The sequence below is a fragment of the Dreissena polymorpha genome, chromosome 3, assembly GCF_020536995.1.
Source record: "Dreissena polymorpha isolate Duluth1 chromosome 3, UMN_Dpol_1.0, whole genome shotgun sequence".
Classification (NCBI taxonomy): Eukaryota; Metazoa; Mollusca; class Bivalvia; order Myida; family Dreissenidae; genus Dreissena; species Dreissena polymorpha.
Window position 1 is genome coordinate 84,037,852 of NC_068357.1, and position 13,315 is coordinate 84,051,166.

At 36.8% G+C, this 13,315-nt stretch overlaps 1 protein-coding gene across 2 annotated transcripts in view; it reads left to right on the plus strand.

Annotated features, from left to right (window-relative positions):
• Positions 1-12,119, plus strand: part of LOC127875045 (uncharacterized) — a 70,715-nt gene extending 58,596 nt beyond the window's left edge. The window contains exons 9-12 of one of the 2 annotated variants that reach the window (XM_052419848.1): positions 8,514-9,441; positions 9,848-10,009; positions 10,579-10,635; positions 10,767-12,119. In XM_052419848.1, the coding sequence (XP_052275808.1) occupies positions 8,514-9,441; positions 9,848-10,009; positions 10,579-10,635; positions 10,767-10,856 (1,237 nt within the window). In that variant the 3' untranslated portion in view covers positions 10,857-12,119. The remainder of the gene's footprint in view (positions 1-8,513; positions 9,442-9,847; positions 10,010-10,578; positions 10,636-10,766) is intronic. The other variant, XM_052419847.1, reaches the window with a different exon arrangement.
• Positions 12,120-13,315: the final 1,196 nt, after the last annotated feature.

The window sequence follows — 13,315 nt, forward strand, 5'->3', positions numbered from 1 at the left end:
TAGTGTAATTTGATCTACTGAAGTGAAGTACTTTTTACAAAAAGCAAATATCTCGGATAACCGACAACAAAATAAAATGTCGGAAATGACATTCGGAAATGATCGATTTCGGATTAAAAATGTATAAATAATCGTTGGTACTTGAATTCGTGGTTTAGCTCACCAACGAAATCCACGAAAATTCGTACCACACGAAATTTAATGGTTTTACAGTACGCCCCGCATTGTCCGGGATAGTCCTGGAAATGAAGAGCGTATCCCTGAGTCCCGGCAATCTGTCAAATGTCCTGGTATTTGCAACATCCATATATACATGTACCTTATCTTGGGCTGAACTGTACCTCGCATCTGTGTTCCCACTAATCCGCAGCGTCTCCATGGCAATGCCTACCCAAATAGGTGACTACGCTATGTGTCAAAATCGATCAATTAACAAGGGTCCTGTTGTCATATCGAGTGTCTCCCGTTCGCAGTCAAACCCAAAAGGCGGCTAGGCGTTTTTCTGCCTATCTCACGGGTCCGATAGTGGGACCCAATCCCAATGCCAAATATGCATATGTTTCCCCCAATTATCAAGATAAAATTTCAATTTCCGACTGAAATAACCGAAGCCGAAAATGTGTTTCCCGGTAGTTACAGCGTTTTAAATAACCGTGTTTAAGTGTGCCCATGGGAATACCCCGTCATCATACTTCATCATATCGAGTTTTCCATAATGCAATTTTTGCACAATATCTGAATATGAAATTCTATTGAATATATCTTTGGCTGTCACAGATGCCGATTTCAATTAGAAACTGAATGCTTAGTCGAATTTCAAAGTTTTGATATTTGGAGAAAATGTTTCAGAACCTTTATTTTTTATACAACTTGTCAACAACCTTGTAGTTGGGGTACGGTAATATTCTCCTTTGTGGCGATTCTTGAATCACAGCCCTGTTAATGTTTTTGAAGTTGGGATGCCACTGATTACCATAAAACAATATCAATGTATGACCATGTTTACATACTACTTCAGAACTGCCAACAAAACAAAAGTATCATCATTATCCTGAGTGTATCTATTGAGTTTATGTATATATATAATACTCGCCTGCAATTAATGGGTTTTTTTCGACAAAGACTCGCATAAAAATTCTCTCAAATCTTTTATAGGTATTAGACAAGGGCCAGGTCTATGACTACCATTCTTCATTAGATCTTTTCTAAGAATGAAATTAAGCTGTTAGTGATTTAAGCTTTTACGAAAGGCTTGTTGATTTATAACATAACCATTCATTCATTCATTTATACAAATACCGACAGGGGAACCTACTTGTTTTTAACTTGTAACAGGAAACAGACCTATTCTTTAGGCCTTATTTTCTTGGATACATATGAAACAACTAAAATTTGTTATCTTAAGTTTGCAGGGCATATTGAAAGAAAACTATTCTTCTAACTTATCTGTTGTTATTTACATTACATATAATGCAATGTTATGTACTATTTAAACTTATAGATCTAGCATTTCATGAAACATTAACACTCTGTTTACCATGTTAAGAAAGACATGCAGTAAACAAAGGACATACGCAGTGTTAATGATTATTTTACAAGTTAAGTATTTTTAAAATGACTTTATGTTTTCTTCTAGTTACAACGATGACACCTCCCATATTACTAACAACATCCACAGGAAAACGCTCAACGCTAATGGACTGGTTCTCGGAGGGCACTGAATATATCTCGCAGATGATGAATGCAATCGATGCATCAATCGATGAATCAAAATATAAAGTACATTTACAAAGTGTAGTGGTACAACTTAAAAATACTATATGGCCATAAGAACTGTTTTACTTGGAAAATGGGTCATAATGCATTTGTGTTTTAAAAGTGTCATCATCAATTTAGGCTGAAAGTGTTGTCTCTGATAAATTTTGGGATAAACCTTAACGCACATGCATTATCAAAGTCCTGTTTTTTTCCAAAACACAACTCGTATTTATCTCTAATCTTATGTTGTAACAATAGTTTGACATTACTCTGAATGTATAATTATGTCTTTGGTCGTAAGTGTTTAACAATTTGTATTGTTTTTGCCCTGTCGTTTTGTCAGTTTGTTGGTTTGTCTGTGTCAAACTTTTACAACTTACAATATTGAAGAGAGTAACTTGATATTTAGCATGCATATGTATCTCATGGAGCTGCACATTGTGAGTGGTGAAAGGTAAAGGTCATCGTCCAAGGTCAAAGGTCAAATATATGGGGGAGACATAGTGTTTCACAAAGACATCTTGTATGGCCTTCCAATTATCTTAATTTATCTTCATCAAAAATAATTTATTTGTAATAGATCGTATTAATGTTTTTCAGACACCTTACACCTGTGAAATCATAAGAAACGTGCCGTGTCAGTTACTAGGCACACAGTTTCTTACACATGCTACAAGGTCACAACTTGACCTACCAAATGCTCTGCATGAATGCCCAGTCTATTTGCAGTCAGAAAGAGCTACTCAACCATCGCAGTTAGTTCTTTCTGAAGATGCTGCTGCAAGAGTTGATCAACAGGTTGCTGCTGACAATAGATTGGTAATGTAACAGGGTTTTAAAATAAACATAGGCTAGGTTAATGAGATTTTTTTAAGGAATTGTAATAACAAATATTTATCATTTGTGTTTTAGCTAAAAAGCAATAAAAACCTTATTTTGTTTTTTTGCAGTAAGTTACCTGTTGCCTTATAACAAGTTATATATTAAACTTAAAATCAGTTTGGTTATGCTGATATATCAGTGGTATTGAACATTTGAAAACATAAAAAATCTGCTATTTTTTTAAAAGTTATATTCACATACAGGTGTTTATGTTTTATTTAAATTCCAGCTTTTACAAAGACCTAATTTAGCAGATGCTGCAGAACCCCAGCCTTTTACATCACAAACATCCCCTCGGGCACCTGTAGCAAGAGAAACCTTTAACTCAAGGTACACATGACGTATATAGTGTTGCTGATAGTTTATACATTATAAGTGAAGTGTAGAATATTGGTCGCAGTGACGGATTTTTCAAACAAACATTTGGAGTATTGAGGTTCATCGATTGGTCTGTTTGTTTGTTTGTTGTTTGGATAATTGACATCAAATAGCATGTCATCACCATAAAGTTTAGATGTGCAGGACACTTTTTTAATCCTAATTGAGCGGCATTCTGAGAAAACTGGTATTAATGCACGTGCGTTAAGTTTCATCCCAGATTAGCCTGTGCAGTCCGCAAAGGCTAATCTGGGACGACACTTTCCGCTTTTATGGTATTTGTAGTTTAAAGGAAGTCTCTCCTTACGGAAAATTATGTTTAAGCGGAAAGCGTCGTCCCTGATTTGCAGACTGCACAGTCTAATCTGGGATGACACTCTACGCACATGTATTAAGCCCCGTTTTCTCAGATCAAGGCTGAATTTTTCCCCACACATTTCTGAGTTATCTGCCCTTATACGATGCTGACAAAGTGGTTCAGGGTAAAGGTCATGTTTGTGACAAAGTTCTAGTTCTGCATAGTACATAAAACCATGGGAATCCTGGGAAACCGCGAGCAAGGAACACTGGAGGTTTTTCATGCAGCCTATTTACCTATTTCTGTTCTTTAGATCATGTATTAAACTTGGGCATTAAACAGCTCGTACGTTTGTTTAATTCATCACTTATCATTAATTTGTTCAGTTTCTTTGCGCGCATTTTCTTGTGGATACAGTATATTATGTGCATTTCTTGGTCACATAAAGGTCGAATTCGAAAAAAATATGGATGTATTTTTATGCCCCCCTTCGAAGAAGAGGGGGTATATTGCTTTGCTCATGTCGGGTGGTCGGTCTGTCGGTCTGTCGGTCGGTCCGCCCACCAGGTGGTTGTCAGACGATAACTCAAGAACGCTTGGGCCTAGAGTCATGAAACTTCATAGGTACATTGATCATGACTTGCAGATGACCCCTATTGATTTTGAGGTCACTAGGTCAAAGGTCAAGGTCACGGTGACCAGAAATAGTAAAATGGTTTTTTAATGATAACTCAAGAACGCATACGCCTAGGATCATGAAACTTCATGGGTAGATTGATCATGACTTGCAGATGACCTCTATTGATTTTGAGGTCACTAGGTCAAAGGTCAAGGTCACGGTGACCCAAAATAGTAAAATGGTTTCCGGATGATAACTCAAGAACGCATACGCCTAGGATCATGAAACTTCATAGGTAGATTGATCATGAGTCGCAGATGACCCCTAATGATTTTGAGGTCACTAGGTCAAAGGTCAAGGTCACGGTGACCCGAAATAGTAAAATGGTTTTCGGATGATAACTCAAAAACGCATACGCCTTGGATCATGAAACTTCACAGGTAGATTGATCATGACTTGCAGATGACCCCTATTGATGTTGAGGTCACAAGGTCAAAGGTCAAGGTCACGGTGATCGGAAATAGTAAAATGATTTTCGGATGATAACTCAAGAACGGTTTTGCCTAGGATCATGACACTTCATAGGTACATTGATCGTGACTCGCAGATGACCCCTATTGATTTTCAGGTCACTAGGTCAAAGGTCAAGGTCACAGTGACAAAAATCGTATTCACACAATGGCTGCCACTACAACGGACAGCCCATATGGGGGGCATGCATGTTTTACAATCAGCCCTTGTTTTATTTGTGTTGTATTTCTTGAGGTTTAAGGTCAATGTCGCCAAAAGAGGTCAAATGTCAAGAATGTGTTACACATACAGCCTATAAGTACCAGATTTAATGTACTGATTTTTTTAAAGTTTGTATTATTTGTACATTCTTTTCTTACTACCGGTATTTGATCATGGTTCTATCAGCATCTTGTGTATTAACTTCATTATCCTCATGTTTCCCTGAATAGAAAACACTTTTACTAATCCTCTTGTGAAATCCTTTTGCAGATTTCGCGAAGACTTCACGGTGATCAAAGTATTGGGTAAAGGTGCTTGTGGAGTAGTTTTTGAGGCAGAGAATAAAATGGATTTACTACACTATGCGGTAAAAAGGATTAAAGAAAAATGGTAAGATTAAGTAAATATGCTACTTATGGCTGGTTTTGGTAGAAGAAATAACAATTATGATTTTTTACACAGCTATATTGGGCACCAAACGCTCACATAATAGATACATGGGTTCAGCCAACACTGTGTGATGATGTTACTATGATGCATTTTTTGGTGTTGAATATAATCAGCATATAGGAATATATCTTCAGATCAGAATTTAACACAAATGTAGTGGCAGGTGTTTTAAAATAAGTTTGTTGGTGCAGAATTTGTGGAAACCTGACAGAAGAGTGATACAGTTAAAAGTCCCAGAGATAATTATGTTTTGACACTCAGTATTTTCAAATTTGCCGTTTATACTTTACTATAAAATCTGGTTTTTATTTTGATTCATTAAGCTCAGTTTGAGGAAATCTAGTTATGGTTAACTTAATGATTTCAGGTACTGTTAAATATATCGATTATCAATTAATAGAATAACTGCAAATACTAAATGATTTTCGCATGTGTACAGCCTTGTCTGAAGTTTTTTTATAAACAGAAATGACATTGAAGAATGACATCTTCAGCTTGGTTTTTCGCAAATTCTAAATGTAAATAAACAGTTTTCATGAATTTTGTGTTTATCATATTATCCGGATAAAAAGCGCCCTAAAATTATCTTTCATATGTAAAACATCAAGTCATCTGCATGGAAAGCGTGGGTCTGCATGGAAAGCGTGGGTTTATTGAATATTGTAAAAAAAACAACACTTGTAGGGAAAACGATTTTGACTTTTTAATTTGGGTTAAAAATTGTGTAGTTCATTTTAAATTAAACTGCAAATGATTTTGAATTGACATTTCCTCTACATTCAAATCAAATGCGCTGTAACTTTGTAGCTACATGCTTTTTGTAGATTATTGAACATGATATTTACTGTTTACTGATTTTTCATAAAATCTGGAAAAAAATGGATTTAGGTGTTGGAGTGCGGTTTCTTTGCTGATATGGCCCATAATTACTGATAATACATGGTTGTTAATCTAATTGTTGATCCAGTGAATGCGTTTAATAATTGTGTATTGTGCGATATCAAATGACTATGAAAACTGAACTACAATCACCATGAACAGGCACTTTTGATCTGAAATAAACATGAAAGAAGTGTAACATCGATAAACATGTGGGATGCATAATTTAGAATATGTCATGAGTTTTTCGTGCGTCAGTATTGGTAGACAAGTAAAAAATTATTAGAAATTACAAAAGACGTCTTAAACGAAAGGTCCAGTTATTACCCGCAAATACGATAAATAAAGGTCTCGGCAATAACTCAACAACTAGTTAAACTAGTGTAATAACTTTATCCATTCTTTTATCAAAATCAAGCATGGCATTAAGTATTTGGTGTTAAAGGTACAGGTCATTGTAAGAGGATATTTAAGAATTGTTGAAACGAAATATCTTATAGCAAATTTAGCGTGTTTAATGAAACATCAATCAACGTCAAAGGCAATAAGTAATCATCTGAAAATGTGTTAATGCTTTCTTAACCCCCCCCCCCCCCCAACAAAAAATGGGTGTATAATTGTAACGATTGCATCGCTGTCTTAAATGGTTTTTAAAAGAGCTCAGCTGGTTCAGTGGATCATTTGTAATCATTTGCTCCTTGTCTTTTTTGCTGTAAAGATGTGATACCAGAAGTTCGAGCCCTGGCACGACTCGTCCATCCTGGCATTGTGCGCTACTATCAGGCATGGATGGAAATTCCACCCTCCGGCTGGCAGGCAGAACAAGACACTCATATGTATGTGCGGTTTTACAGTTCAATCACATTTTTACAGTTTTGTACACCCCTCTTCAAAGAAGAAGGGGTATATTGTTTTGATGGATGTCAGTCGGTCTGTCGGTACACCAGTTCTTTTCTGATCAATAACTCGTCAACGAATTAACCAATTGGCTTTATACTTCACATGTGCTTTTGCTTTGGACAGTAGATGACCCCTATTGACTTTGGGGTCAAAGGTCAAGGTTACTATCACACTAAATGTGAAAATCGTTACCGATCAATAACTCATCAACGAATTGAACAATTGACTTGATATTTCACATGCGGTTTGGCCTGGGACAGTAGATGACCCCTATGGAAATTGGGTCACGAGGTAAAAGGACAAGGTCACTATCACACTTAGTGTGAAAATGGTTTCCAATCAATAACTCATCAACTAATTGACCGATTGGCTTGATACTTCACATGTGCATTGGCCTTGGACTGTAGATTATCCCTATTGATTGGGGTCTATAGGTCAATGGTCAAGGTCACTTTTACACATTAAAAATAAAATCGTTTCGGATCAATAACTCGTCAACTGATTCATCGATTGGCTTGACACTCTCCATGTGCATTGGCCTTGGACAGTAGATGACCCCTATTGAAATTTGGTTCACTAGGTCAAAGGTCAAGGTCGCTTTTACACACTTAGTGTGAAATTGTTTCCGATCAATAACTCGTCAACTTATTCACCGCATGGCTTTATACTTCCCATGTACATTGACCTTGGACAGGAGATAACCACTATTGATATTGGGGTCACTAGGTCAAAGGTAAAAGTCACTGATACACACTTAGGGTGAAATCGTTTCCGATCAATAACTCATCGACTGATTCACCGATTGGCTTGATACTTCTCGTGTGCATTGGCTTTGGGACCCTATTGAAATTGGGGTAACTAGGTCAAAGGTCATGGTCATTGGCACAATACGTGGGAAAAGCGTTTCTGATCAATAACTTGTCAACGAATCGACCGATTGGCTTGATACTTCCCATGCGCATTGGCCTTGGACAGTAGATTACCCCTATCAAAATTGGGGTCACTACGTCATATCTTAAGGTCACTGTCACAATAAGTGTGAAAATTGTTTCTGATCAATATCTCATCAACGAATTGACCGATTGGCTTGATACTTCACATGGGCATTGGCCTTTGACAGTAGATGACCCCTATTTAAATTGGAGTCACTCGTCTAAAGCCCTGTTTGGGGGTAGGGCATATGTCTCTGACCGCGGAACTCTTGTTTCAGGCAGTCGTGCACTGTCGGTAGATTTCTGGACTACAGATTCAACAATCGTAGGTTATATTCCCGGCCCAACTAGAACTTGTAGGGGATTTGGTCCTGAAATTATTTCTATGGCAATACACTCTACACATCTGATATAAGGAGGGAAGTTTTTATTTTATTTTAAGCCACACTCTGGGAAAACCAGGAATAATTCAGGTGAGTAAAGTATGGTCCCAGACTAGCCTTGCAGTCCACACCTGATAATGACGGACAAAACTTGCCGCTTGTTTATGGAATTATTCGTTTAAGGAAGGCACTTTTAAACAAAAGTCTTTCTAAATGGAAAGTGTCGTCCCACATCTGAGACGATACTTAACACACATTCACTAAGAATGGTTTCTCAGAGCGCTGTTCGTTGTCAATTACAGGGAGGGTCTTAGCAGCCTGACTTGTTCTGATGACTATCCAACAGAAACAACATCTTCCAAACAACAATCTGATGATGAAACAAGCAATAAACAACCTGCTGCAAACACTGCACCACCAAGAAATGCCCAGCTTGCAGACTTGCAAAACTTTGGAGCTAATAATTTCCCTGTTTTTTTTGTTGATGATGTTCGTCAACATAATAAAGCGACCGAGTCGAGTGTATCTGACTCCTATGGTTGGTCCACTGATGGAAAGTCATCAATTGGCACATCCAGTAGAGATACAAAAGATGACATTGATGATAATGAGGTGAAAAAGGATAAAAATGAGGATGATGACAATGATGACAATGAGGAGGGGAAAGATTATAAATGGCAGGAGGATAAGGATGCTGTTGAAGACGATGATGGTATTGCTTTTGAAAGTAGTGAAGCCTCTAGAAAAAGGAAAACAGAAGAGTCAAAGCAAAAGGCCGAGAATAATAATGATGATGCGACAAAAGGTGGAAGATCAATGGATAGGAGAGCTAATGATTTGGACAGACAAGACAAAAGGCTTCAGCAATTAAGCATTAATCCGCCTAATTTACTGGTGCCCCCTAGTTTCCTGTACATTCAAACTGAGTTATGTAAGGCTGAAACTTTGAAAGACTGGTTGGATAGAACAAAACATCGTCCTTCTGATGTAATTTCGAAAATTGTTAGAGAAATTACTTCTCCACTGGCATACATTCATGATAAGAAATACATTCATAAAGACCTTAAACCAGCAAATATATTCTTTGCACTTGACAACTCTGTCAAGCTAGGTGACTTTGGTTTGGCAAGGATTATGGCGGAGGACCATGTGGGAAGTTTGGATGCAGGGAGGGTGGCTAAAAGTCATACTGCAGGAGTTGGCACCTTCTTCTATATGAGTCCAGAACAGGTATGTGAGACCAGAATTGCATGCAGCATTTAAGGGGTTGTGTAGTTAAACTGTAACAAATTCTACTGTTTTTCTAAGACTGATTTTATTTGATATTATAAATTCTATGCATTAAACTGCGCTTTCGAAATATTTAGACGTCATTTTGATTAAAAAAATATATGTTAATTCACTGAAATATTTAACATGTTATGTTGTTTAGTTTATTTAAATAAAATGAAGTTGCATCAATATTTCGAAACCCTACATGTTAAAGTCATACTTTTAAGTCGTAACCAGTCACCAACAAATCATATGATCACAATAATTGAACATTTCATTCTTTTAACAAGTCCACGTTGATTTTCTTCAAGTTGAAAAAATTAAATACTTCATAAGATCATTTACAAGACCATTTTTGTTTCAGAGAGGAAAAAAATATACAAACAAAGTGGACATATTTGCCCTTGGGGTGATTGTTTTTGAGATGTTCCACAGTTTCGACTCTGGATCAGAGAGAGCAAAAATGCTTGAGGCAGCAAGGAGGCGTGACTTTCCTGAACAGTTTCAGGTCAACCATGCACGATGGGTAAGTCCGTAAAGAACATGTTCTTGGTAAAGGTTTTCTCTAGGCAAAGTTACAAGTGAAAAATACTGTAAATTTTATCAGATTTTTTAAAATAATTTCATAGTGTTTTCTTTACCAAAAGTGGTTCATAAAAAATGCAAAACTAAACTACTTTATCCAAACTGTTGTGCAATCTTTTATTTTCCTCAATCCAAGATGGTGGAGTATCATTCATAATATTTCCTGTCTTACAGTCTGTAGACCCGTTGTCTTTTTTCTAATTACAGCCGCACATGTAATATGCAATCTTCTTCAAAGTTAAAAAAGTTTTATTTTTGTCCTTCAAATCATTTAAGGCATAATTGCTGAGTTATCTCCCCTGAATATGTCTGACAACTTTTACCCAAATCAAATGAAATATAAGATAGTATGATATTGAATATTCATATTCAATAACCAGCCAAATTACCTGGAATCACCTGGAATTTTCGGATTATGTGTCTTGAATGGCTTTTTATAGCTCTTAATCTGTACAAAATTAAGATAACTTTATTTTTAAGTAGCCCATGTGTAGGTTTTGTTTTATTAAGGCAGAAGTTTTTTTGCTGACACTTGAAGATGCTTTTCGATGGTGGAATCAGTACCAGGTATGTGTTGTCAAATAAAAAGGGTAAAACGAATACCCGAAATGGAAATGAAGTAAAAAATCTCAATGTAGACAACCTTTCCGTCCACTACTGCAATATTAACATGTGTTACCTTCTTCATAACATTTCAGTGTGATACATTACGTCAGATGCTGTCATCAGATCCTGACAACCGTCCAACTGCCCAGCAACTTCTTGATAGTGACCTACTGAGATCTTGATACTCTGCTATGTGGATATTTTTACGGCCAAAATGGCAAACTTATCACATACCTGTTGAGTGCCATAGGCGGACAAGGAAGTGACTTTTTTATGCACAAAAACTACAATAGTACTTATTCTCAAGCTGAGTTTCAAGTTCTGAATGTATTGACCAATAATAATCATTTAAAATTTGAGGTTTCATTTTATTTGGTTGAAAGTTTCAGTTTATGATTCACATTGATCCAAACAATTCTATAGTTTGGTTTGGCTATATTGTTAGCATTGTAAGCATTTTTACCATGATAATTTTGTTTGATGAATGTATACACTGATAACTGCTTTTACTGCAAACCAACTTTAATTTCTAAGTTTTAGTTTTTTGTTTAACGACTATACAAAAAACCCTATATTCAAACCTAATTTGTCGCAATGTTTGTAAATGCGGCATTGAATTCTTGGAATTTATTAAAGTTCATCTTTCTTTTTTTAATGTAATGCTTATACCCAATTTGCAAGTTTTACATTTATACGATTTTTAACTGAAATGACAATATGTTATAATTCAGATACGCTTGCCGAATACAACCCCATGTGATATAGCTCATGTTCTAATACTCTTGTAATTTGTCATTTAATTCAATATTCAAGGTTGTTAGTCAGCAAACAGACATGACTTCATAGGACTCACTTTGTTAGGTGGTCTGCTCATTTAAATTGTATGTCTAATAACTTTGAGGAGCTAACTTCTTAACTGATGAAGGTATAATAATTTACAAAAAATGCAAGTAACAAATCAAATGCAAGTATAAAGTATTTCAAAATTATAGAATTGTTTTTGCAGCGCTATTGTAAACAAAAACAAATGACTACTATATAAGCGGCGTCACGGAAAATGAGTAGCATGTGCAGCTAGCGTATCCCTCAACCAGGTTAGGAGCTACGATGTCCGCTATGAAGTCACACAAGCTCTTTTGGTCTCATTAGATTACAGGGTCGCTTCTGCCCAGACTGTGTGGATGCTAAGGCTGGTCTGAAGGTGCACTTGCCGTATATGGCATAAGACCCATTTTCGCATTATGCGGTTCTTACATAATTAATGCTTAAATGTTAAGTACTATTTATCCCGTCATGTATATTGCTGTGCTGTGATAGTGTTAAAGTCTTTGTTTACTTCAAATACATTTTACATGTTCATTGCAAATGCACTTTATATGTGGAAAAGAATTTGCTGTGACAGTATTTTATGAATGGTATTGTGCTTTATAAATGTACTTACTCTATTACAATAGCTCAATATAAGTGTGTTTTATCCATAGGTCACTTATGTTGAAGAAACCCATGACATTCTTGATGTTGTTAATGAATTGTCATCACATCAAGATATGAACTTACAAAAGGCTTTGATGCACCACACATTGGTGAGCCGAATTTCAGTTTTAAATACCAAAAAGTGTGAAGTAAAGTGTTTTTTTTTTATAGTTGAAATGTATTAAGACTGGCATGTTTTATCATTGTATGAACATGTTCGGATTGCTTAGTGTCAACCCAAAGTCTGATGCAAGGGTAAATGTAATAGATCCTCCTCTTCATTATCGTCATGCTACCAATCATCATAAGCATCTGTAGCTCACTATTAACAACCAAAGGTTGTTTTTTATCGTTGATTTTCATTAATATGTGGTTCAAGACAGTTTATTTAAAATCAGATCGTACATTTAATCGGGGACATATACAAACAAATGTTTGTTTTGTATAGGTCCCTGATAAACTGACGATGGGATTTGTGATTTTTGCAAGCATTAAAGGCATCAAATTCATTAAGAATATACGTTCAGATGATGATGATGATGATGATGATGATGATAATGATGATGATGATGATGATGATAGAAAATAAGTGTTTGTCATCTGAAATTATCAAACTGAGAGTGTATGAAAGTGTGTTCCGTTACACCCAGTATATATGACCCGCTTCATACGAATGTCTTATCCCATATGCGTCCAGTGTAGCTCCACAACAGTGTGCTCAAGTGTGTAGTCTTGTCAGAAGGTAAGGTCATCTATAAAATCACGCCAGGGTGTGTGTTGTTGTAGTTTATTTACAGGTCGTTTCCGCGTCTTCACGACTACATTAGGTATCGACCTGCCCCTGTGATCTTTCAGGGGAGACAATCTCCAGATTAATTCTTGTCTGGACGCAGCTCCGCCGAGGGAGTGCAGCAAGCAGCTCTGCCTTTATGGCCACTCTCGTTGTCACCGGCCGTCGTCTTCAACCCCGAGACGGTTTCCCCAGTGCGTTGAGCGCACTAAGTACCGCCGCCCCGGGTCCACTCTCTAGGGCCACACCCTCGATGTTTCTGATACCATCACCAGGTCCACCCCGTACGTCCTCCACACTGGTAAGCTCGCTGTCCCGCTTTCTCCAGTCCCTCTCTTGGAAAGTATAGTGTGAAAGCCACACTACCTCCTTGACCCT